Below are 26,992 nucleotides of genomic sequence, written 5' to 3'. Positions count from 1 at the left end.
ATGTGTGGGATTTCTGCTGACTTGCAGGAGGGTTTCTTGGTCATGTTTATTGAATAAGCCCAGCTGCAAAGTCAGCAATATTCAATAACTGTACGGCAGTGGGTTTTCAACCTCTATAGATCCAGTGACCCCCACCCCCCCCACACACACACTATTTATAAAAAACTAGATTTCTTTTTAACCATTTATAAAAAAAATAAAAAAAATAAAATATATATACAGTGTATAAGAAAATTGGGGTTGGTAAGATTTAAAATAATGTGCAATATTATTGCAATTTAAAATACATTTTTATAAATTTTATCAAATGTATTTATTATTAATTTATTATTCTTGTGAAAGCTAAATTTTCAGCATCATTACTCCAGTCTTCAGTGTCACATGACCCTTCGGAAATCATTTGAATGTGTTGATTTGCTGCTCAAAAAATATTTCTTATTATTATTATCAATGTTGAAAGCAGTTGTGCTGCTTAATATTTTTTTTGGAAACCATGACAAAAGTAGTTTTTTCAGAATTTGTTGAATATAAAATTCAATATTAAATAGCTTTATCTGGAATAATAAAAAAGAACAGGTGTTTACTGTCACTTATGATCAATGCAATGCATCCTTGCTGAATGAAAGTATGAATTTCTTTCAACAACAACAAAAAAATCTTACTGAGCCCTTTTGAACTTTTTTACGGGTAAATTCTACATAAGGACAAATTGTCCCCACAAAGATGGCAATACCAGAAATCTTTGAACTTGTGGGGACATTTTTTGGTCCCCATGAGGAAAACAGCTTATAAATCAGACAAAATTACGTTTTTTGAAAATGTAAAGGTGCAGAAAGTTTTGTGTAATGAGTTGGCTTAGGGTTAGGGTATAGAATATACGGTGTCTAAGTCCCCAAAATGAAAACACAACGTGTGTGTGTGTGTGTGTGTGTGTGTGTGTGTGTGTGTGTGTGTGTGTGTGTGTGTGTGTGTGTGTGTGTGTGTGTGTGTGTGTGTGTGTGTGTGTGTGTGTGTGTGTGTGTGTGTGTGTGTGTGTGTGTGTGTGTGTGTGTGTGTGTGTGTGTGTGTGTGTGTGTGTGTGTGTTGTAAATATGTGGAAACTAAATGTTAACATTTATAAATATAGCATAATATGTGGGACACAAATAAATATTTGTTTGGATATATTTATATTTCGCATGAAGCTTTCAAATCTCTTGTATGGTCAAGCGAGAGAGAGAGAGAGAGAGAGAGAGCTCTTATTCGTATTCATGTTTTTGTGACGCCAAACATACGAGACATACGAGACCCATTTCTCATTGTTTGGCCGATGGCTATAGCAGAGTGAAGCAGGCATGTGACATTAAGGAGAAATGAAAGGCCAAAAGACTGTCACATAAGAATTTGAAATGTCTTTTTTTTGCCTCAGTGCTGATTCAGCTACATTTCTCTCACTGAAATTGTATCTTTCATGCACACAGATAGTTTCACTCTATTTGGCCAAAAGGAATATTACAGCATAATCAAAGGCTGTTGCATTTCCACATTCGGCTGCATTATTAGAATTTTCAATTTCACTATCTGTGCGTCGTTATTCTGTTACACCCTAATGTTTTCAGTTGTGAATTTCATGGCATTACCTGATAATGGCTCATTCATTCCTTTTTAGAAGCTGCAGGCCGTCGTTATTTGCATGCCTGACTATTCTGAGCAGGTGCATAGATACCATATGGCTTCCATAGAAACTCCCTCTGGGGAAACAAACATGGACTAATTTTCATTTCCTCTTCTTATTGTGCACCATAAATCAGCCAAATGTTTTTGAGCTGTATGATTAAGGTTCTTTCAAACCATCTAAAAAATGCAACATTTAGAAAGCTTCATCTTAGCAGCGGATGACAAGTGCAAAGTGTGAAGGATACAGTTTAGCTGAAGATGGTAAATCAGCCGAAGTGGGATTGGAAACCCAGTGAATGGCAGGTGATGTGTGCAGCAGCAGGTGTTGAGCTGAATGCAATGCACACGTTTTCCCTACAAGAAACCCCTCGCCTCAAGTACAAGCAGAGCAGAAAGGAAGATTTTTGTTTGTTTTTTAATAAATTGCATTTCATGAAAATTTGTATCATCATTTACTCACCCTCATGTTGTTCCAAACCTGTATGATTTTTTTATTCTGTTAAACACAAAAGAAGATATTTTAAAGAATGCCGGTCAGTTGAGGGTAGCCATTGACTTCCATATTATTTGTTTCCTACTATGGAAACTACCTTCAACTGTCTGACTACCAACATTCTTTAAAATATTTGATTTTGTGTTCAACAGAAGAAAGAAACTCCTACAGTTTTAGAACAACTTGATGGTGAGTAAATATGACCAGTCCTACTCGACCCGCTCCGAGTGGGATTTGAACCTTGGCCTCTGGCGTGGGTGGCAGGCGCGCTAACAAGGATGCTAAAGACCGCAGATGCTAGTGTCAGTCGCTAGAATGCCTTTTGAGGGCAGGGGGTGATGTTTACATGCACAGCTCTTACTGGGCTACGTCCGTTACACTCATCCCCCTAAACCTCACTCCCATCCGGGTCACAGCACCAAATGTAACTGGTCCTACTTGACCTACTTCAAGCGGGATTCGAACCGGGGTCTCTGACGTGGGAGGCGGGTGTTCTAACCAGGACGCTAAAGACTGCAGTCGCTAGCGCACCTCAGAGGAGTGAGGTTTACACGCACAGCTCTTACTGGCCTACGTCTTATACACTCACCCCCCACCTAAACCTCACTCAAACATGGGTCACGGCACCAAATGTAACCGATCCTACTCGACCCGCTCTGAGCGGGATTCAAACTGGGGTCTCCAAATGGGAGGCAGGCTCGCTAACAAGGACGCTAAAGACAGCAGCCGCTAACATGCCTCTTAAGGCCAGGGGAGTGAGGTTTACACGCACAGCTGGACTATGTCCGTTACATAAGTGATGACAAAATTTTCATTTCTGGTTGAACTATCCCTTTAACCCTTAATCGTCCCTCAAGTAGGGTTTACGTTTGAGTCCCTTGGGTTCAGATAGACCTCAAACTTTTACAGAGCGATTGTGGGTATTTGGTAGTTTTTTACCTATTTACTGCACAAATACTTAACTATGTCATAAATTGGCTCATTAAAAATAATTTTTTTATGAAAAAATCACTTGAATGATGATCTTAATTAAAAATAAATAGATTTTGGACATTGCTCTATGTGTTAGGTATAGAATACCGCCATCTGTAGGTTTGTGGAAAACCTTTAGGAATTATAGTTAAAGAGAGAGAGTGCAATGACCACATTATCCACTAGAGGTTCATATGCAAAAGTTAAGCTGCCTTTCATATTTCTTTGATTTGCCCTTTTACCTCTCTTTCTCATGATTGTTCCATGTTGCATTTGTGCTCTAGTATTTGTCCTTCATTTATGTATGGAATTTTTTCAGATTTATGCCAGTTTTGTTGATTTTATTTGCCAATTTAAAAAAAAATACTCTCTGTTGCAGTCACACACATGTGTGTGTTTGTGTGTGTGTGTGTGTGTGTGTGTGTGTGTGTGTGTGTGTGTGTGTGTGTGTGTGTGTGTGTGTGTGTGTGTGTGTGTGTGTGTGTGTGTGTGTGTGTGTGTGTGTGTGTGTGTGTGTGTGTGTGTGTGTGTGTGCGCGTGTGTGTGTGTATGAGATCGAAAGTTCGTTCTACTTTGTGTTTATGCTCTAGGACCAGACCTTGATATAAATGTAGAAATTTTCAGATTTATACTGGATTTAGTTAAGTTTTAGTTTTTACACTTTCCCATTCATTTTCAATGTGGGGTCAATCTGACCCCGAAGGACTTAAACGGTAATTTTTTTTTAACACACCTTTAGAACAACTAAATCAAGCCCAGATTTTTTGTGCATGTTAAGATGGATTATTTAGGAAAAGTCACATAGTCTCATGGCAATGAGATGAAGGGAAACCTTTTTAAAAATGGAGGAAAAGTCCAGTGGGGTCAACTGGACCCCAAGGGCCGATTAAGGGTTAATAATTACAAAATACATGTCATCATTTTTTGTGCCCATAATCATCGTAGTTTAAAGTAACTTAATCCTTTTAGTATACTATATTTAAGATTTGTGTTCCTGGAATGTCGTCACTCTAAGGGCCCGCAAGACCTGCTGAGCGAACTGAAACCTCTAGCTCATTCCAGAAAGAACTGGTTGAGTTTGTCAGATTCCTTCTTCAGACTTGACTGCACTTTTCCAATTCATTTTGACTTCAACACCATGCCTCCCATAATGCAAAGCTTTTTCAACTTTTCAGCTTTTTTTTTGGGTGGGAGTAACAGCAAGCTGTTATGATGAAGTGACAAGATTGAAATCCCCTGGAATTTGTGTGAGAACTCCTGCGGCAGGTAATGTGACTGCACGTCCCATGTGCTTTTACAGTAATATGTCCTACATGACACCTGCTGTTTTCTCACAAAACATTCCCCTCCTTTATTTTTTTTTTATACTGCTCTTCCTTCTTAGAGCATGCACAAAATGCAACTCATTTTCAACATCAAGAAAACTTCAAAAAGTCCTACTGTTGTCTAATTTTCCAGTTAAAGTAACCATACTCTTGAAAAGGAACACTGCATAAAATATTGACTTGTTTTTAGAAAATGTATCTATAATACAAATGTATTTCGTATTAATGTTCTAGCAGATTTCTCACTTGTTTTGCAAGTTAAAAAAACTGTCAGTGTGACAAACAGATAAAAATTGTTCGGATAAAAGTCTTCCTATGCAGTGTTGCTTCTCAAGTGTCCCTTGTTTTAGGGATTTTTAGATGTGCGTTCATTGACTCTTTCGCCAGGCTACATAGTTACACCAGTAGGTGGCGACAAGTGACCGTTTTTATGAGTGAATTATTCACTCATTGATTCAACTGATTTGTTCTAAATGCTGATTCATTCAGGAATGAGTCACTGAATCATGGGCTACGTCTGAATTTGCATACTCTTTTGAGTAGGTACTTATTTTGCGACCGCTAAAAAAGTATGTTCTATATAGTATGAGTGTGTGTAGTATGAATGTACTACATTCACCGTGTTGTCATTATCATGTGACCTGCCAGTTACGTTGCTTCACTGTCATTCACAAATCCTCTCCCGTGACCTCATTGGATAAAGTGTCCATCGTATGCACACTTCAGAATCTCGCCGGAAGAAGTAGGTCATCCGGGTACTTTTTGCTTAATCTTTTATGAGTCCTGTGAATTCGGACATAGGCCTACTTGTCATATACTGTTTTTACCTATACACTCTAAAAAAAAAGGTTCTATATGGCACCAAAAATGGTTCTTCGTCGTAATCATAGAGGAACCACATTTGGTGCTAAATAGCACCATATCTTAACATGTTCTGTATATGGTAACGGTGCTATATAGCACCATAGTTAGCGTTGATATAGCACCTTAGTCAAAGAACCAGTGAAGAACCTCTGAAGAACCATTGAAGCACCAAAATTGGTGCTATATAGCACTTAAAAAGGTTCCCCTATGATTATGAGCCAAGAACCATTTTTGGTGCCATATAGAACCTTTTTTTTTTTGAGTGTACTATAGAGAAAAAGGGTCTGAAAATGTTACCTTTAGGGGTACAACAGCTTGTCACTGGGGCAGTATCCTTAAAAGGACATCTTTGTACCTTTTTTTTTTACATTGAAAAAGGTTCATAGTATTACCTTAAGGTACATATTTGTACTCCAAGGTACTAATATGCACCTTTTAGGAGTTAAAAAGGTACAAAGATTTCCTTCTAAGGGTACTGCCCCAGTGACAAGCTGTTGCACCTCTAAAGGTAAAATTTTCACACCCTTTTTCTCTGTGTATAGTAGGTAAGTATAAACGATTTCGAATGCAGCCATTGATTCAAGTTAAAATATGGTTGACAACACTATACCTGAAAAGAAATTAGTCTGGAGTGCACAATCTCAAAATATTTATTGGTTTACGACTGTATAAAACTATGGACATAGTGTCTGTGATGTCACCTGTAGGTTTCTGAAGAGCATTTTTGAAGCTCAAAGTGGGCGGAGCCGGCCGCCGCCATCTTGGCAGCGCGTCACCGCACGTCACTCCCAGATAATCGGAAATGGGCAAAGAGGCGGGACGTTGAGGTGACATGAAGGCAAACAGACAGCAGACAAACGGCAATCCACCTGTCACTCAAGTGGCCATGCCCTTAAAGGGTTAGTTCAACCAAAAATGAAAATTCTGTCATTAATTACTTACCTTCATGTTGTTCGACACCCGTAAGACCTCCGTTCATCTTCGGAACAGAAATTAAGATATTTTAGTTGAAATCTGATGGCTCTGAAAGGCCTCCATTGGCACAATGCACAGTTCACTCTCAAGACCCTTAAAAGGTACTAAAGACTTCGTTACAAAGTCCATCTCACTACAGTGGTTCTAAAATAACTTTATGAATCGGCGAGAATAGTTTTTGTGCGCAAAAAAACCCTAAATAACGACTTATATAGTGATGACGATTTCAAAACACGGCATCATGAAGCTTCGAAGCGTTATGAATCAGTGAGTCGAATCATGATTCGGATCGCGTGTCAAACCGCCAAACTGCTGAAATTTGGCGATCCAAACTGCTGATTCGACTCAGTGATTCATAATGCTTCGAAGCTTCATGATGCCTTGTTTTGAAATCGTCATCACTATATAAGTCGTTATTTAGGGTTTTTTTGCGCACAAAAACTATTCTCGCCGATTCATAAAGTTATTGTAGAACCACTGTAGTGAGATGGACTTTGTAACAACGTCTTTAGTACCTTTTATGGGTCTTGAGAGTGAACTGTGCATTGTGCCAATGGAGGCCTTTCAGAGCCATCAGATTTCAACTAAAATATCTTCATTTGTGTTCCGAAGATGAACGGAGGTCTTACGGGTGTCGAACGACATGAGGGTAAGTAATTAATGACAGAATTTTCATTTTTGGTTGAACTAACCCTTTAAGGGCATGGCCACTTGAGTGACAGGTGGATTGCCGTTTGTCTACTGTCTGTTTGCCTTCATGTCACCTCAACGTCCCGCCTCTTTGCCCATTTCCGATTATCTGGGAGGGATCGAACGACATGAGGGTAAGTAATTAATGACAGAATTTTCATTTTTGGGTGAACTAACCCTTTAATTATGCAGAACTTTAAGGTTTAATATAATTTAAACGGAGGAGTTATAAAAAAATACCACCTCACAGTTCTCATCAAGGGCAAAATTGGTTATATAGACCAAAACCACTTTTTGTAGCAGGTTGTAAACATATTTTTTTTCTGCCGTAAAGTTGGCCATTTTATCATGGGGGAGATACAGATTTGACTTCCTTTTGGAGCCTGTCTCTAGTGGTCAGTCGATGAATTGCAGTTTAAGTCATTTCCGTGTTGGCTTCAAGAGACAGCGGTTGTTGCTTGGTATACCTTGCAAATAACACATTATATGAACTGTATTCAAATTGAAATATTAAAGGGGCTATATGCAACTTTTTCCCCAAAATAAACGTAACAATAGCCTTTTTATTTTACCATTTATAACTCAAACATCTCCTGATGAGCATACTGACACCTTGTCCGCTCACAGTGGGTGCACCTATAAGCCTGTATCCTATTTTTCCTATTTTCTGGCGGGTCGTCTTTTCCCGCGCTGTCTGCGGATGTGACGTCACCGCCGCTGCGAGAGCGAGCAGAAAATAAGAGCAGTTCTGTTTTTTGGCCACAGGTGTCAGTCACGAGTTTAAATTTCAGAAAAACGCATATAGCCCCTTTAAAGGTGGAGCTTAAAGTTAACAAAAGTAATTAAGAAAAGAAAAGAAACAATAAAACACACGCACGCACGCACGCACGCACGCACGCACGCACGCACGCACGCACGCACGCACGCACGCACGCACACACACACACACACACACACACACACACACACACACACACACACACACACACACACACACACACACACACACACACACACACACACACACACACACACACTACTACTGTGTATAAACTAACAACAAAAGACAAAAACACAGTGGAGCTGCTGAAAAGTACTTCTTGGAGTGAAACTGATTCTCTCAATCAGAATAAAAAAGAACATATGGATAAACTGTCAGAGCTGTTGCACTGGAGCTCTGACAAAGTTACTGAGTACAAAGACAACAGCTGTGCACCCCACCACTGCTGATAATTCACTCGCAGATGAACTCACTGACTTAAAAGAATGATCTTGCCACCAAACGCTTAATACACATAAATAAAAAAATGTATGTATGCTTCAGGTTTCCAGATATGAGAAGCAACCCACTGTTACGAAAGTGAAAGCTCTAAAAGCAGTTTTCTAGCGTTAGCCCCAAAATCTTCACGCATGAAGCAGCTGTCTCCTGTTGTCAGTCTTGTTAAAGAACAATGCTGCTGCCAGTGCTTTGGAAAACAAAGTCAAGGCTGAGCGATTACTGTCTGACGTTGTGTTTATTTTGTAATTGAGTTCCAGGAAATCCTCGGGTATATGAAAATCTGCTCTTGCTTTATGTACAGTAGGCCCATGTCATGTTTTGCTAAACTGCTCTGCATGTGCCATATCAGAATTCTGTTTTTCCAGTTCTCAGTCTGTTTTAACTCAAATAATACATTGATATAGACCTATGAATAGGCTACTTATTTTTTTTGTATTTTGACACAAATCTCATCTCATTCATGTCAACAAAGGCAGAAAGAAAATGATCAGTAGTAGCCTACTCAGTTTAAAAGCTGTCCTTTATTTATATATTTATTTTAAAAAAAACTACCTAATTTGGCCAATCCTTACATCCCCATAAGCCTTTTGATGTCGTTATGATCATGTCACAAACATGAATAATCTCAGCCCATAACCAATTAAGTTTGAACAAGACATCAAGCCTCTGTACTTTAAATCCGGAAGACACGCCCACAACGAACTTGTGCAACGGAGGCACAAAGCGATTGGCCAAGGCGCGCTGTCAATCACGGATCTCTGCCATTCCTTCCGTTCCGCCAACGAGACTTTACACAGATGTGTTTCAGGCGTGATCAGTTCAGGCGGTGGGACTCCTCCGTTCGCACAGTGGGATCAACTTATTTCAGTGGATCTACCGTTCCCTGTTCGGACACCTTGAGTTCAATGTAACAGGTATCGTAAGCAGTGTAGGTCAAGGTGATCGGGGAGTTACTTTGTTGTAGAATTGAGCCTATTTAGTCGGGGTTTTAAACGCAGAAGAAAATGCCTGTAGCTTCTCTTCTGCCTTTCACGGCCACTCCGAATAGGAAGTCCGCCAGCCCGACCTCCTTCAGGCTCACGGAGAAATTCATCTTGCTTTTAGTGTTCAGCGCCTTTATCACCCTGTGTTTCGGAGCTATCTTCTTCTTGCCGGATTCCTCTAAGCTGCTCAGCGGAGTTTTCTTCCGCTCGTCCTCGGTGGAGGCAGAGACGCGCACAGGTACGGTTAGTGACACGAGCACCGGGACGGGCAAAGATGAGAAGATCCTGGCCAAGATTAGGAAAGACCACGAAAAGGCGCTGATCGAGGCTAAGGACACCCTGCAGAAACTGGCGCACGAGATCAAGCAAGACATCATCAAGGACAAGGAGAAAGTTGTGCTAAACGGACAGATAAAAGGTGACAGTTTGCCGTCCCTTCAGTACGTGCGGCCGCCTGGAGCAACAGGGCACGAGCCCGCGGATCCTGACATTAAAGAGAAAAGAGCCAAGATTAAAGAGGTATTGTATGTTTTATTATATTCTCTTGCGCCTTTTTTTCACACTCTCGAAGGAAATCATGTCGGATGTTGTTTTGAAAATAAATAACTTTATTGATACCAAGTGACCAGTATTAATAGCCTAATATTAGTGATATGTCAGTGCCTGGGGCTGGAGAAGGGTCGACTGTTTGACACCGTGTCAGTTTCAGGAAACGTTTCCCCAAATAACAATGATGAGACAATGCTGTAGCTAATGCGATAGGTAAGTTGACGTGTAGCCTACGCTGCGTGTTGTGAAACCGGTATGGTCTGACCTGGCATGACAGGTCGGTTGATGGACACGTAAGTTCTGTCACTTACAGGAGAGCGCGCGCTCAATCCAAAACTGACAGGCAGTGTTTTAGTCCTTTTTTGCCCCGTATCATTTTCAGCTCGCATTCGCTGTTGTCAGTATCGAGTCAACTTGTTTTCGTCAGTATTTCCCATTTTGTCTCCAGTCAGTTTCAGAAAGCGTTACCTGTCAGCTGGTGCATTAAACAGTCTCCCCTGCCTTTTCAGTCCGAGCTGCCTCCATTGAATTGAGTAGTGCAATCCGTGTTCCCCGTTTCTGTCAATATTTGTCAGTAATCTGTTTTTAGTATGTACTTCAGTCAACAGTTCCTGTATTTTGGTTAGTATCCCACTACAGCCTTTTGCTAAAAAGTGAGTGTTGCCTGTATTTCAGTAGCCTACTCCCCCCCCCCTCCTTTCTTTAAATAAATATCTCTCAGTATTTTTTTTTTTCAGTTAATAAGGAAATACGTACTAACGTTACCCACGTTTAACTAGTGGTCTAAGTACTGTGGTCTGTATTGCATGTTTTTTTTGTATTCCAGTCAGTAGTCTATTTTTTTGAAATATATTTTAGTCAGTACTGGTTCAGTCAACCGTGGTTTTATCTCAGTAAGCCAGTGTTTACGCTTTTTAGTGAGTGTTGCCTGTAGTATTTTAGCCAATATTTTTTTCCCTTCAGTATTCCAATGTTTCAAGCCAGAGTTTTTCAGTCACTATTCCCTATTTCATTATGTTTTGTCTTTATTTCCTTGTTTTTATTCAGTCAGGCTGTATTTAAATAAGTTCATGTCAACATTATTGTTTTTTGGCCAATATTTATCTTCATATTCTTGTGACATGTTTCACATTCTTCCTATATTTCAGACTTAGTCATAATTGAGCTACATGTTTTTACATGATAAGGGCGTTTTTTTTTGTTTACATGTAAACTGGATAAATGATATCATAAGCGAAGGTGCAAGGTACACGCGTCAGTATCTCATTCCTTATATGTTGCCAAGTGTGCAACAGGAATAATAAATAAGGAAATAGATTTTGAACAATAACTTTTAAAGACCTACTGTGAGCTACGAGGTTGTTAATCCATGCCATGGTATTTCCTTCTACTGAAGCCGTCAGCCTGCATTATCTCAGCATGTTTTCAGAATAATCTTGTTTAACAGCGGAATTCCTGGTGAAAAACTACATTACCCATGATGCAGTACAGAAAATGACTCAAATCAGAGTCGAAAAAAACCGTTTGCTTTCCCACTAATCGAGTCGATCTCCCTACACCACTCAAAATACTGAAATGTTTATATGTGCCTATTTTGCAATAAACTTAAAATGTATTGTCTTTATACATAATCAACATTTGTAAATGAGTAGTTCTTATATTTTGTTTCTTATTCAGTTATGCTGTTTGCGATGCTTCCTGGGATTGTAGTTCTTTCCCTCACTATAACCGTTAAGTACACACAGTCTTGTGACTTTCTTTTTGTCCGATTTAAAAAAAAAACTAAAAATACGAACTTTTATTTGAAGCAAAAATGTTCAGTGTTGTGAATGATTCACCTCGTAGCTGATGGGCTTGGTTCATGGCTTATAACTATAATGTGAGTAAATTTTAAGTGACATTTTCATGCTAGGCGACTAAATAATGTGTCATTAGCCATTGGCTAATGAACTGTTAGATTTCACTCGCCAGAGTTGCCAGTGTTTGAGTTAGGGGCTAAGTGTAAGTTTAGCACATATATATTTTCACTCCCCTTGAACCAGAAGCGCATTTGATATACTGTTAAACTCTGGCGCCTGACTCGCCGTTGCTTGGCTCTCACAAACGCAAAAAGAGAGCTAGAGAGAGACCATCTCTAACATGCCACATCAGTGTTTCCCCTATAAATTTTTCCAGCAGCGGTGCTGTTACGTGCCGAAAGTTGTTACCAAGTCGTGCGTGGGGGGCCTGGGGGCATGCACCTCCGGAATAATTTTTTTTAAAATAACATCTTAAACAATGACTTCTGGCAAGTTTTGTGGATAGAAATGGACATTTTGAACATTAAAATCCAATTGAAACTTTTCATTAGTTTAAAAGGTGACTAGCTTACATAGCCTATTTTACTTCACTAACCTCCAGGGATGTGCAGAAGTTCCTAAGGGGCAGGGGCTCAAATGTAAAAAATAAAAAAAAGTTTTGTGTGTGTGTAAAGTTTGGATACTATTTTATGTTTTTGCTAAAAGTCTCTTATGCTTATCAAGCCTGCATTTATTTAATCAAAAATACAGAAAAAAACAGTAACCTAAAATATTGTGAAATATTATTACACGATGTTCTTTGTAACTTTTTATTAATCAAAGAATAAAAAAAAAGAAAACAGCATCACATAACATACAAGAGCTGCAAGTAATTTTCTCTTTGCCTTTTGTTGTTTGATTCACATTAATGGCTCAATCGTCAGCAGGTTTATTAGATGCTGCCCCTTTAAGACCAAAATGGAGATCTAATCATATCATTCTCCCATTGATTTCTCCCAACTATTTACGCCCATTTATGATAAATTTGTGTTTAAGTGAATGCTCTCCATGCTGGTCATTTTGAGATATAGGCTATTTGTTGTGTATTTGATGGTTTAGTCGCGCAAGTCGGTCCGTTTCGCAGCGTGCGCGCGCACATACACACACACACACACACACACACACACACACACACACACACACACACACACACACACACACACACATACCCCCGCCTTGAACTTGGAAACGGCGTCAATTACGCGGATTATTGTGCTTTTAATTTTATCAAACACGTCCTGCAATTTAGCCATAGTGGAGAGAGCATTTGACACCAATCACGGATTGTGCTGAATCTGACGTTTAATGCATGTTTGGGGAGAAATGATAGCGCGCGCTGTGAAGGGAAGGAAGTTGCGCTAGACGGAACGCGGGTATAGTTTATAATAGTTTTACCTCATATCTTCTTTTCATAATCCTTGGGGGAAATAAAAAAAAAAGCGAAAATAAGATTAATATCACAGCCCTAAAGTGTAAGCAGACTACATTTTTGTTTAGTTCTCTGGCAATCGTCAATCTCTCTCTCTCTTTTATAGTGTGTAAGTGAATGTCGTGATATTACTGATCATGTGAAGATTTTGCAGCGGCGCTGAAAATCCAGCGGCGGCGCTGCGCCACTGTGAATACATTGTAGGGGAAACACTGCACATAGAATTTACATTCTACATGTAAATGATACTCTTTGTTGTATTTTCCCTGTCAAAATAACAATCCACAGAATCCTCATCCCATTTCTTCGGTAGTGGGCGGAACTAAAGCACAAACGGCAATCTCATTGGCTAGCGATGAGGTGACATGCGTTAACTATGAGCTTGTAAAGAAGCATAAACAAGGCTGTCATTTCTTGTTTCTTTCAGGATGGCTGCTTAGACTATGTCAGGCTAGTCTAATATTCCCTCAATATGAGTCGAATGTAGACTTCGCATCGGCTTGATTAAATTAAATTTGCTATTGATTGAGACTCAGTTTTTCCCATTTGAATCAGGCAAGTCTGGAGTAAAGATGCAGATGAAAACTGACAGCATGGTGAAGCTTTAAAATCGCCTTTCAGTCGTATTGACCTTGTGTCCTTGCTGTTTTATCTGTGCTGGTTCCTGGAATTCCTCCTAGTTTATCCTACACGAGGCACTACGTTTCAGTTTCAGTTATTTGCATACGAAATGGTGCCTATGTCTCTGCGCCTGCGGTGTCCTCCAAATTTACATTGTGTCACTTTGTAATGTCATGCTACATTTTGAGATTTTGTTCTACTTGTTTGCATACTAGAGGACTTTTTTTCCTCTCCTAATAGCCATCGACAGCTAGGTCCAGGTTTTACTAGAGATTGATGTAAAACATTAAACCTAAATCAAGTGACTTGGCTAAAATGTAGTTAGTGTGAGTTTGAGTACAGTCAAGTGAGGCAATCCAGTCACACTGAATGGCTAACAGTGGAAAACCTGTTGATAATACTGTGGCTCCTCAGAGTCAGTCCACCAGAGTTGGATATGTTTTAAGGATTAAACCGTTAAGCACATTAGTCTATGCGGAAGCCTCCGCGTTCCTCTCCAAGAGTGCTCCTGCGGATCTGACGAGCCCCTCATCTCTCCTGCTTAATCCAACGGCTCAGTAAGAGAACAGTGATAATTCACCCCTGAATAGCAGGATTTCATCCATTGATCGCTGGCATGAGGGAAACAAATAGTCACAGCTGGACCCTGTGGGGTCTCACTTGTCAGACGCGACTGTGGGCACTCTGTCTCGCCTCACCAGACACTCTGACCTTTGAGGAGCAGAATTGCCTTAGAAAATAGATTGATCGCAAGGTTATGATGTAAAAAATGGTTGTGCGAGATTCTTTTTTTTCTGCTTTTATAACTAAAAGCTGTAAACTCGTGATATGGATAGGTCACAGTGAGATTTACAGGGCTCTTTTTGCCTCTGTGTGTCCCCGTTTTACTTTTTTTTTTTTCTTCATATATAATAGGCAAATGTCTTTTGATCGTTAATGTTAATGATTGAAAATTACATTATTGGTAATAAAGTAGGCCAGAAATGGAAGTTACGATGGTATCTTCTTCCCTATTGTGACGAATATCCGAGTGAACCAGCTTCTGGAATGGGTGGGATTTGATTTCGTCTTCCGGGAATTGATTGGATCGTAGGAAGTTGGCCATTACAAACTACATGGAGGCAGATCTGAATAGCAGTTTGCTGTCAGTTGTGGAGGATATTTAAGACCCGGGTATATACTTTATTTTCCACGTTACGCTCTGTCTCACGCACAGTTGAGTGCACCAACCTTTCAGAGTATACTTCTTTTGGCCGTGAGCGCGCAAATACGCGTTCGGTGTGTTCGCACTGTCTAGTGGACTTTGTTTTCAAGCGCTCAAGTCACTCTCATATGCGTTGTTGTAATGCGCTGTCACAAAAATTGGGCTGCACATGGACGGGTTGTGCGGACGTCCCCGGACCTTCCTGATGATGAAAATTACCTCACAGGAATGCGGACGGCCGAAGTATACTTTGCTTTAGACCAGGGGTCTTCAAACTCTGTCCTGGAGGGCCGCTGTCCTGCAGAGTTTAGTTCCAACCCCAAATAAACACACCTGAACCATCTAATCAGTTTCTTACAAGGCCCTAGTTAGACCCAGATTAGCTTGTTCAGGTGTGCTTAATTGGGGTTGGAGCTAAACTCTGCAGGACAGCGGCCCTCCAGCACTGAGTTTGGAGACCCCTGCTTTAGACTATGTTCACACTGGAGGCAAAAAAGGCCCAAATACGCCCCCCCCCCCCTTCTTATGTGACTCAGATCAGATTTTTTCTTTAACAGTGTGAACAACACAAACCCTGTGGAATCTGATCTTTTTGATTCAGATTTTTCCCATATGTGATCCTGAATCAGATACAGGTCTAATGTTTTGCAATGTAACCTCAGCCTGAACAGTCATATCGTAATTCATGCGACTTGCGTCAAATGTAAAACACTTGTTTGAAATGGTAGTATTTCACCTATTTTTATTTTTGTATACCGTATTTTTATAAGTTAAATGCAGCCTTGGTGAGCATAATGGTGTGTGCACACCAGAAGAAAAGAAGAAGAAAATTCGCATTGCGTTACTCGCTCTAGTTTACTCGTGGGATAAATTGCTTTTGGCGTCACTTGTGCGAATTAAAACCGCGCAATGAGTAAGGGTCTGAACCTACACTGGTTTCACAGTTCGGTTCGATTATGATTATCAAGTCCTCGATTCAGTTCAAATTGATATCACGATGCACTGCATCCTCAATTTTCAATTTTACTTCATGTATAAAATTTTGTCAATAAATACAAGCAGTTAGATATGAACTGAACCTTTATTTTTACCTGCTCAAAGAAAACGCACTTCTTGAATGTATCATACATCAAACAAAACTCAAGTCTGGGCACCGAAGACATCAGGAGCATTTAGAACAATACACAAACTAAAAGTGCATAATGCAGGGGAGTGTACTTATATAGTGCAGTGTACTTTCTAGTAAAACATTCAAATATTAACAAATTTATAAACATGAAATTAAATTATAAACCCAAATAAACGTTAGTACTTTAGAACTCACTTATATAGTGCAGTGTACTTTCTTGTAAAACATTTAAATGTAAACATTAAATTATACACTAAAATAAACAAGAGGCCACACCTACTTGAATATAGACAATCTTCAAAAAACTAAATCTGCACTTCAGCAGCGTTTTTTAATACACAAAATAAAAGCAAATATCAAATATAACATAACGGCACCGGGCACAGGAACTTCCTGAGACATCACAAACTGCTCAGCATGAGTCACTGCTTGGCATTTGGGAATTTGCAGGTTTTTCTTTAAGAACACTAACTGGTCACCATGCTCTGGTTTAAGAGTGCTTCTTTTAGCAGTGACCACATCTCCTGCTGTGGAGAAAACTCGCTCTGCAGACACGCTTGTGCCTGGGATACACAAGTATTGCCTTGACAGTCGAGAGAGGAGAGAAAATGTGACCTCATGGACGCGCCACCAATTCAAAGGGTCCTCAGTGAGAGGCAGAGATGGAGCTTTACTGTATGACTCCATTTCCTCCTTCGCAATGACATAGGGAGTCTTGGGTTCTACTGTACCTTCAGTGTCAGTGAAAGACTGTCCCAGCAAAATCACAAGCAGCGATGAGGCGTTTCGTTTAGGAGCAGAGGGGTTGTCCTCCATGGGTGTTTCTTCTCCTAGAGTTCCTGTTCCATCAGGTGCTTCATCCACTTCTGTCCTTCTAGGTGTACGCTCATTCGGTGTTTGAACAAAACAATGGAAAATACCATTAAACTAGTAGACCATGTCAGTGCACTCAGTCAATACAACAGCTCACATATATTAGGATTATACCTGTTTTTCAGTTTTAATAAAAAATAAAAAAGTTTTTTATATATATATATTGTATAAAAAACATGATTGAATTGCCTCCAAAGATGCAGCCTCATCTGTGACTGCTCTGTATACCTCCAATCTCTCCACCTCTGTGAGAAAAGGCATTCCCTTAAATCGGGGATCCAGGGTAGAAGCTGTATGAAGGAAATAAATAATAATTTAATAAATTGTTACATTTATATACCGTTTTTTTAGGCACTCAAAGCACTTTTACATAGAAGGGGGGAATCTCCTCATCCCCCACCAATGTGCAGCATCCACCTGGATAATGTGACGGCAGCCATATTGCGCCAGAGCGCCCACCACACACCAGCTGATTGGTGGAGAGGAGACAGTGATGAAGATGTAATATATAATATATGGGGATGATTAGGAGGCCATGATAGACAGGGGCCAATGGGCAAATTTGGCCAGGATGCCGGGGTCACACCCCTACTCTTTATCGAAGGACATCCAAAAGGGATTTTTAATGACCACAGAGAGTCAGAACCTCGATTTAACGTCTCTTCCGAAGGACTGTGCTTGTTACAGTACAGTGTCCCCATCACTATACTGGGGTGTTAGGACCCACACAGACCACAGGGTGAGCACCCCCTGCTGGCCTTACTGACACCTCTACCAGCAGCAACCTAGTTTTCCCAGTTGGTCTCCCATCCAGGTACTGACCAGGCTCAGCCCTGCTTGGCTTCAGTGGGAAACCAGTCTTGGGCTACAGGGTGATATGGCTGCTGGCTGGATCCTCTTCTCTGACTCACTGTTGTACCTCTTCAGGAGATCTGTTCTGATTGCATTCTCAATCTCATGGATCATGTGTGAGTCTCCGTTGGTGTCTGACATATTCTGGAGGAATTGCGCATTTAGAGGAGCAATGAGAGAAACTGTCGGATTGCGCTCTTCTGACATCAGTGTGGTTGCATCCTTCTTTGGCTTCAATGCCCTCACAGCATCCTCTGCATTTGTCGCATCTGTTTCAGTGAGAGTGCACAGGTCTGACTCCCCCTTTCTGACTTCTGGAAACAGCAAGGTGGCACAAATTGCAGGTTGTTGTTCCAAAAACCTCTCGACCATGTCATATGCGCTGTTCCACCTTTTTGCAACATCAGTTATCAGCTTATGATTTCTCAGGCCAAGACACTGCTGTTTCACTTTCAAACAGTGGCTTGCTGGAGAGCGCGGCCACTTTAAGCGCACACTGGGACGCCAGATTCAGCGTATGCGCAAAGCATTTTACGTGAGGGAATGTTCCGAATTGAGCTTCAGCGATCATGTTCGCCGCATTATCTGTCAAGCACTAGACCTTTATCTGATAGCTGCCGTTCATCCACAACATGAGACCGTAGCTCTGCCAGATGAGCACCCGTGTGAGACTCATAAACGGTTCTCGTTTGCAGCACGTGACAAAATCGTCAAGTCCTCGCTAATGTAATTTGCAGTTATTGTCACATACGATCCATAATCTTTTCTGAAAAGTGGCTGCGTGAGGGGAGCTTATATCGCGGCTCCAGTGTATTCAACAGGTAGCGAAACCCACTTTTTTTGGTTTTTCCACTACAGAAAAAGGCTGTATGTCCTTTCCAATAAAAGCTTCCACTGCCCTGGTAATTCTCTGCCCTCTCTCCGAGTTGGGCGGCAACGTTGATATCATTTGATTTATTTTTGGCTGGGTCCAACTTGGCACTGACAGGCGTTAACAGCTCAGGGTGAAAACGGCTGATGTGGTTTCTTAAGTTAGTGGTATTACCCCCTGCATATTTTATTTGTGTGTGACAGGATTTACACACAGCGTGTGTCTTCTCCAGGTCCGTTTTACCAGGTTGTTCATGAAAGCCGAAATGTGGCCGGCTTTTAAAGTAGTTGGAGCTAGGGCTGCAACTAACGATTATTTTAATAATCGATTAATCTGTCGATTAATTTTTTGATGAATCGGATAAAAATGCACACAAAAAAAAAGCTTTATTTTCCAACCCTTTATTCAAAAACCAAACTGACAAATTCAAATTCAGTGCAAAAAATCTTCAGAAAGTGCACAAACAGGTTGCTCCTTGAACATCCCTGAGCTGTTAAAGTAATAAAAAACAACTGGAATAACACAAAAAACATACACATGTATGCTTATCATCTGCCAAATACATAGGCTTTTTTCAAATAAAGTGCACAAATAACAACATCAGAAAAGCGTCAGTACATTATAATCGGTTATGGTCTATTACTGAACCGATACCGAATCGTCCTCGTCCTCGTCTGCATTGCAGAAACGATTAATTTCCACACCCCTAGCGATGAGGAGTGTTTTCACGCACATCATCAACATTTCTTTCTGCCAATTATTATTATTTATTTATTTTTTTTTCTCGTCATCAAACATGTTGTGGAAGACCCAAATACGCCGTAAAGCCAAACGGCTACTTGTCTGGGTTCACAGCAAGCCTGTAGTGCTCCAGTCAGAAATTTAAGCTTCCGCGCCTCGATCGCCCCCCGGTGGTCGGTCCCAGTATAGCTCCTAAACCCCGCCTCTCCATGTATTTGAATGGGCGCGAGACACACTAAACAATTTAATTACACTTCAAATAATTGTTTCCTAAAGATGGTTTCTGTCATTTTAGGCAGTTTTATTACAATAATTTCATTTCAAGTGTTCGTTTTTTAAATAAGTTTAGTTTTAGTGAGTTATTTGATGCTATAAAAACGGGGGGTGTGACGTCATGATTGACAGCTGAGATTGACGGCTTCTCTGAGTGAAGTTGTCACTGAGGCACTAACGGACTTTTTTCTGGATTTTTGGGAGGAGATTGGAGCTTTAGCTTTAATTTCTACACTTCCATAACTGTTTATTTCACACCAACATAATGAATTGTTCTGCATCTGCGAGAGTGTGGGCGGGCTTTTGATAATCGCGCCTCTATTTCCTGTTCTCTACTGCGCAACTCCGGTCCCGAGATCGCTACTGCGCAACTCCGGTCCCGAGATCGCTACTGCGCAGACTCGGTCCCAAGATGTCAGCGCCGTGAGCGGGCCTATGAAAGCTTCAACTTTGGTCAGCGGAAGTCAATGGAGTCGAGTCGTCCATATTTTTTTACGGTCTATGGTTCACAGCACCATCCAGAGGCGCACACGTAGACTGGTGAGGCGAATATCACGTGCTCGCGGCAAACGCATCGCCCACTACTAGGGATGGGCATTTTTGTCAATTTCTCATTTCGATCATAGATAGGTCTCAAAAACGAGTACTCGAGTGCTCGGGGGCGGGGCATGTGCAGGGGGCGGGGCATGTCCGTCATTGCGATAATGAATATACTGTTATGAAAATGGTTGTTGACAAATACAAACGTGACATGAAAACGGGTATATGAAAACATGAACATATAAAACAAAAAATAACTGCTAGAATATGATGCATAAATGTCTTTGAAAAAGAAACATCTTTATAAAATGACCGCCTCAAATAACCAAGTCAGTATCGAGCATCGCATTTGAGCTGAAACTGTGAAATAACACCCCTGCAGAGCTTGTTAGCTGGTTAATAAACTCAACCAAACGCACCCTATATCAATATTAATATGAAGATTATTATGAACCGATTACGACATAAATCAACACAAAAGGACGTGAATGTGCACGTGAACTTCAGCGTGCTATGGTTTGAAACAGAACATTTTGAATGCACTCTTCCCTTAACAACGCTGATACACGGACAACGAAAGCACACAGAAACAACATTTTATTAAAATCCTGTTCTCATTATAATGCTTTGACAGATTGACTCTGCACATCATGAACTTAATTTTATTATTCATGATCGAAGCGTTTACAGACATCACTGCGCGTTTTCAAACTCATAACGAAAAACAACTTTAAATAAATAGGTCTACTGTTAAAAAATACGAGACCAGTATAGCACTGCTGCATTACTAATATCAATGATTCTGAGAAAGAAATAGCCTATCTGAAAAGAATATGACCGTCTCTAACCCATCATGTCGAGCATGAAATATGCGTTTGAGCTGAAACTGAAGAGAATGAACAGCAGCCGGTTTAACGGCAGCGCTTTGCTAGCTTATTAAGCTCAACCAAACGCGTTTTATATTAGATTAATCAGATATAGACAACATAAAAGTAATCTTACAACGTGCATCTGCAGAAAAGGACGCGAATGCGCACATGAACTTCACGCGCTAGTCTGAGTGTTCTCGCTAGTTTATCTGTGGATCAGCTGATACAAGGGGAACTAAGCACAGATCATTTACAGCATCATCATGTTCTCATTATAATGCTATGATTGGCGCGGCACATCTTGCACTAACCATTCAATGATCACAGTGATTCCAGACATCACTGCAGTGCACGCCTCAGTTTCACTTTATTTCGCCGCGGTCTGGAGGCTGTATAACGCTAACCAATCAAACCTCCGGTACCGCGCAAAACGACGCAATAACCAATAAAAAAAAGAGACAAATATATTTTTTTCAGGGCGATCATCGTTCTCATGATCGATGATCGCTATCACGTTCGAGTACTCGATTACTCGACCACTGTTGCCCATCCCTACCCACTACGTGTCATTCGCGTCGCCTGGTGCAAATTCGCTTCTATTCGCCTTTTGTGCATTGATTTTGTATGCAATATACTCGTGCAAATAATAAAATTTGTGTTTGGTGTGCACACACCATCAGAGACTTCTTTCAAAAACATTGATAACACTTACTAACCCCAAACCTTTGAATGTTTATGTTTAACACATTTTTACTTTGTTAAATTGCTGTTCTTGAACAATTATATTATTAACAGCAATATATAATCAACAACCATTAATCATTAACAACCCTAATATGTAATGTAGAAGCATGATTAGGCCATTGTAATGTAATAAAAAGTTGACTTGACAAAGTACTCCAAACCGGACCTTAAATATTTCCCACGAAATGTATTTGTTCACGGCACTTTAGCAATAGTTCAAAACAAATGGCAAATGGCAAATCTATGTGCATTTGAGGGTGGCCGGTATGCTTCAGTAACAGCACTCCTCTTCGTTTGAACTTCACAAAGGTATCTTTGCTTATGGCTTCTCACCTCCACCTGAAATGCTCTCTCTTGTGTGCGACTGCCGCAGGAAGTGCTCGCAGGCAACATCACACACCCATCTGGGCTCTGAGCTCCTCTCATCCATTATAGATGACAGAGCTCTCCACACGCTTAAACCTCATTTCTCTCACCATTAATTATGCACAACTCAAGCTAATAAGATAAATTAATTTGTATCGAGTTGTTCACATGTAATCAGTGCAGGGGGCAACATAGTAAAAACGTATACAAATGAAACTTTAAAGTATATATGGTGGAATAGAGAGCCAAGTGTGATGGATTCAACCTAGCGGGCATTTGAAAGAATGAAAAGTACATATACAGGGATGGAGCAGAAACGTGCAGTGCATAAACCTTTTTTTTTTTTTGTACTCTCCTTTGCTTTTTGTATGATGTGACCAGTGAGATCTTAGATTAAAAGGCAAACCGTGACGGAATAATTATGCAATATACATCTTAGAGCTTTCCACAAAACGACATGAACGCATTCATTAGGGCTGCATGATATTGGAGAACTTGCATTCCGATATTTTGTTTTTCTACGATTTTATATTTTGCGATTTTATAAAAACAATTTCATCAGATGATTTGAATAGCTCTATTTGAAAAGAATGAATCATTCTAGAATATTATGGGTGATTTTGTTGTGGAGTGAATCTGTATAGATGATAATCTAAACAAATTACAAGCATAGGTAAATGCAATAGACGAAAGATAATATTGAAATAAGCAGTGCTTTATGTTTTTCAGGTAAATCTAACCGTATTCAGGTACAGAAATTCAGGACGGATGCGCACATCGCGATATCGATGCGAAAATGATATATCGTGCAGCCCTAGCATTCATTTTCAATGACATCTTCCGGTGCCATATGTGACCGTTGGCAACAGGATGTGGGTGTTTAAAGGCATTTAATCAGTTTAAACATTGCATGCCACATTAACCGCTCCAAAACTACTGATTTTGCCCTGTACGTTATTCAAATTTGATCCCTGAAGTTAGATTCAGATGGTGAAAATCACAGTGTGCACTTGACTTTAGGTATATTTATTTAGGTATATCAGCTTTAAAGGGAAGGTCTTATGTTACTTCATGCTTTCTGACTTATTTACACTGTTAAAGAGTTGGATTCTTATGCTATACATGGCCGAATTTTCAAACGTATTCCAAGTTCTGTGCCAAAATACACTCCTTCAGGATTTTAAAAAGTTTCTGAAAGTTTTTTTTTGAGAATGGTCCTGTTTGATGTCATTAAAGCAGCCACATCACCCTGTAGCCCAAGACTGGTTTCCCACTGAAGCTAAGCAGGGTTGAGCCTGGTCAGTACCTGTGCTGCGTTCCACTCCAGTTTTAGACACGCACTTGCGAACTTCCCTAAGCACTTCCCCTCGGGGGAATCCCCGCCGCCATTTTGAAGTGTGTTCCACTTTGTGAAGTGGACACGGGAAGTTTATATGGACAGACCCTTGCTCCCTCGATTTTGACAGAGAGAGCGAGTCTACTTCATATGTACACTTCAGGCAGCTTCATATACCACAATGCAACACGTTTGTGACGTCACCGCATATCGCGTTTAATTTACCCCAACACAAACAACTCTATATTTTTATTATTTTTAAAAACATTTTAAACAACCCAAATACACCTATATACATATAGAATGTTGCATTAAACAATTTCGTAAAGGAAAAAATAAATAAATAAATCAACTCCATAGTGGATTCGAAGTGATCAAGGGCTTAGGACATTCCAGTTCAGTCCATTGCAAATGTTCCTCCAGTAGTGGGCACTCATGCAACGTAAGCAATGACGCACATCCGAGTGAACGAGACTGAGGGAAGTTAACGAGTGAAGGGCATAATAAAAATGAACTGGAACGCAGCACTGGATGGGAGACCAACTGGGAAAACCAGGTTGCTGCTGGAAGAGGTGTTAGTGAGGCCAGCAGGGGCGCTCACCCGGTGGTCTGTGTGGGTCCTAACACCCCAGTATAGTGATGGGTACACTATACTGTAACAGGCACCGTCCTTCGAATGAGACGTTAAACCAAGGTCCCCATTAAAAATCCCCAAATTTGCCCATTGGCCCCTGTCCATCATGGCCTCCTAATCATCCCCATATATATATATATATATATATATATATATGTATGTGTGTATATGTATATGTATGATTGGCTTCATCACTCTGTCTCCCCTCCACCAATCAGCTGGTGTGTGGTGGGCGTTCTGGCGCAATATGGCTGCCGTCGCATTATCCAGGTGGATGCTGCACATTGGTGGTGGTTGAGGAGATTCCCCCCTTCTATGCAAATTGCTTTGAGTGCCTAGAAAAGCGCTATATAAATGTAACAAATTATTAATTATTATTATTATTATAAAGGGCAGAATTCCTTGTATGGGCAGTTCTCCCGGATGAGTGCGTGCGCACATCAACCAGAGCGAGAGCAAGAGCTCGTCCATCAACGAGCTTTGTTTGGGTTACAGAAGTCATCTGGTCATAGGTGTGTGTGTGTGTGTGTGTGTGTGTTTGTGCTTGTCTCTTTAGCTCCGCCCTCTGCACGCCTCCACGAGTTTGGCGGTTTTCGGAAAGAATCGGTACAGCGTATCTGTCTTTTATAAATATGATAAAACTAAAGACTCTTTGGAGATATGAAGGATGCAATACTACTCTACAGGTACTCAAGATTATGAGATTGGCAGTGTGTTTTATGTACCCTTTAAAGGTTATGGAATATTGTTATTGTTCTCCTATAACAATGACAGTACTTTGAATGGGCGTTGAATGTCATATGTTATTTTTGGACCTCTTTTGCGCCATGAGCAAGTACAACATGTCAACACTTTTTCTCGTTGCAGAACTTACAGCGTGCCTCCTTTGTATCTCTGATGTTTTCTCCTTTTGGTCATGGCTTTTATTCAAGGTCTGTTTGTTTTCCCTCTATCTTATAGTGACTTACCCTCCTGAAAGCTGAAATGCTTGGATGCTAAATAATTCAGCTGACTTTCTTTCATTTTACTACTTGTGAATAAGGCATGGTCTTACTCTTAGAGATAAAAATCTGCCGGTGGAGAGGAGCGTGAGAACTTGTCTCGTACAACATACCTGCTCCCTTTTACAACAATGGCTGTGATCAGCGTAGGCTGTCTGGAGACCTCAACTAGCCTTTGGATTATTTGGGTCAATCTCACTTTAGCCAGGAGTAGCCCGACTGACCTTAGGTACTGAGAAATGTAATGAATGCCCCCAAGCAATAGCACAGCTGCTGCAGGCAAAGTCCCACGCCCGTCTCATCTTTTTTACTCTAATTTTTGGTCTTGAGGTGGCTAGAATGTTCTCCAGTGGCCAGAATACTACATTCACTTATTTGAGGGTTGTATTCTGGTGTTTTTGTTAAGCGATTCTGATAGTAAGGGGAGAAATGGGGAAGAAAGCAAAATTCTACAAAAATAAAAGCAGTGGCTTTAAATGACATATCTGATCTGTTGCTAAGATCCATAATGTTTTCCTGTTGTTATATAAATTGCGTGGTCTTTTCTACACTAAAGCACAGATTGGATTTAGCAGATTAAAATGCATTTGAAATGGACAACGTAGGGGAGTTCTGGTTGGTGTTTTCAGAGAGCATTGGGACACTTGTACTGCAGCAGTGATTGCTTGGTTTTTCCAGTAATTGATTACTCCAAAATCAGAGTCCAGCGCTTATTAGAAGAGCAATAAACATCTGCCCAGACAAGCATGCATTGATCAGGAGATATATAAGAGAATGCAACAATGAATCAGTAAGACTAACAACGTGTTTAGTTTAGATTAGTTGTGTCTTTGCATTTGGACTTTGTATGAAGAATTTCTGTGGGTGGTGGCACTTGTGAAAGTTGTGAAAAATGCTAATTTCCTTAAATGTTACTGTTATATTAGAGATGCACCAATGTATCGGCCGATTATTTTTTATTTTTTTTTTAAATCAATTTACAACCATGAAAATGGCCGATATAACAAACCGATGGTTTATTAATGAACTGCGTGAAGGCACTGAGCTGTATAATGTCTGTTGCATAATCCAAGATCATAATGTAATATTCCTGCTGTCTGCGTTTTAATGTTGATCAAACAACAAAAGACCAACAAATATATCTCATATGAATAACATGTATGAAAAAAAAGGAAGTAAACACTGTAACAAACAGGGCACTCTGTGATCTGGTAAGATTGTGTGCCCTGGGAGTTATATAGGCAAGGCAAGGCAAGTTTATTTGTATAGCACATTTCATACACAGTGGCAATTCAAAGTGCTTAACACGGAAATGAAATAAAAATATTCGTAAGTGAATTAAAACACTTATCAGGAATGAAAATAAATAAAAAATTAAGATGAAAACCCCTATCTGTGGTGGAAGAAAATGGAGAGTCAGGTTTACTTAAATATTTGTCAGGTAACTGTGCATTTAGACAGTACACTTGCAGACAAATCTTCTTGGCCTAACTTGAGGGCGTTCTCTAGATGTTTTACTCGTCAGAGCAGATCTAAACGGGTCTTCCTCGCACCGGAGGGAATACTGAACTTTGGGACTTCCCCATTTTGGCTGTCTGCTTCTGTGGTTTTTAACAATTTTTCATTTCACATGTAATATAAATAAACAAACAAAAATAAATGTATTTTATTTATTTTTCAAATAATGCACACAGTGAAAAGGACATGAATATTAATGTGCACCTGGATATAGCCAAAGTCCCTTTAAGACAAGTAATTTCACTCAGCGGCGTCCATCTTTGAAACGCCTCACGGGCATGTAAGTATCCCTTTGAATAGGGAAACATCAAATTGTCAAACTTACGATTAAATTTCATATTTGAAATCACCAGTGAAATCCGACAAC

At 40.3% G+C, this 26,992-nt stretch overlaps 1 protein-coding gene across 1 annotated transcript in view; it reads left to right on the top strand.

Moving 5' to 3' along the window:
- The first annotated feature begins 9,045 nt into the window (after window positions 1–9,045).
- Window positions 9,046–26,992, top strand: part of man1a1 (mannosidase, alpha, class 1A, member 1) — a 184,875-nt gene continuing 166,928 nt past the window's right edge. Inside the window, exon 1 of the mRNA XM_079832091.1 lies at window positions 9,046–9,756. Within this exon, the coding sequence (XP_079688217.1) occupies window positions 9,259–9,756 (498 nt within the window). The 5' untranslated portion in view covers window positions 9,046–9,258. The remainder of the gene's footprint in view (window positions 9,757–26,992) is intronic.

The sequence above is a fragment of the Gobio gobio genome (genome assembly GCF_949357685.1).
Source record: "Gobio gobio genome assembly, chromosome: 12".
Classification (NCBI taxonomy): Eukaryota; Metazoa; Chordata; class Actinopteri; order Cypriniformes; family Gobionidae; genus Gobio; species Gobio gobio.
The sequence above is the reverse complement of the archived record's forward strand: the minus strand, read 5'-3'. Positions and strand labels throughout refer to the sequence as shown.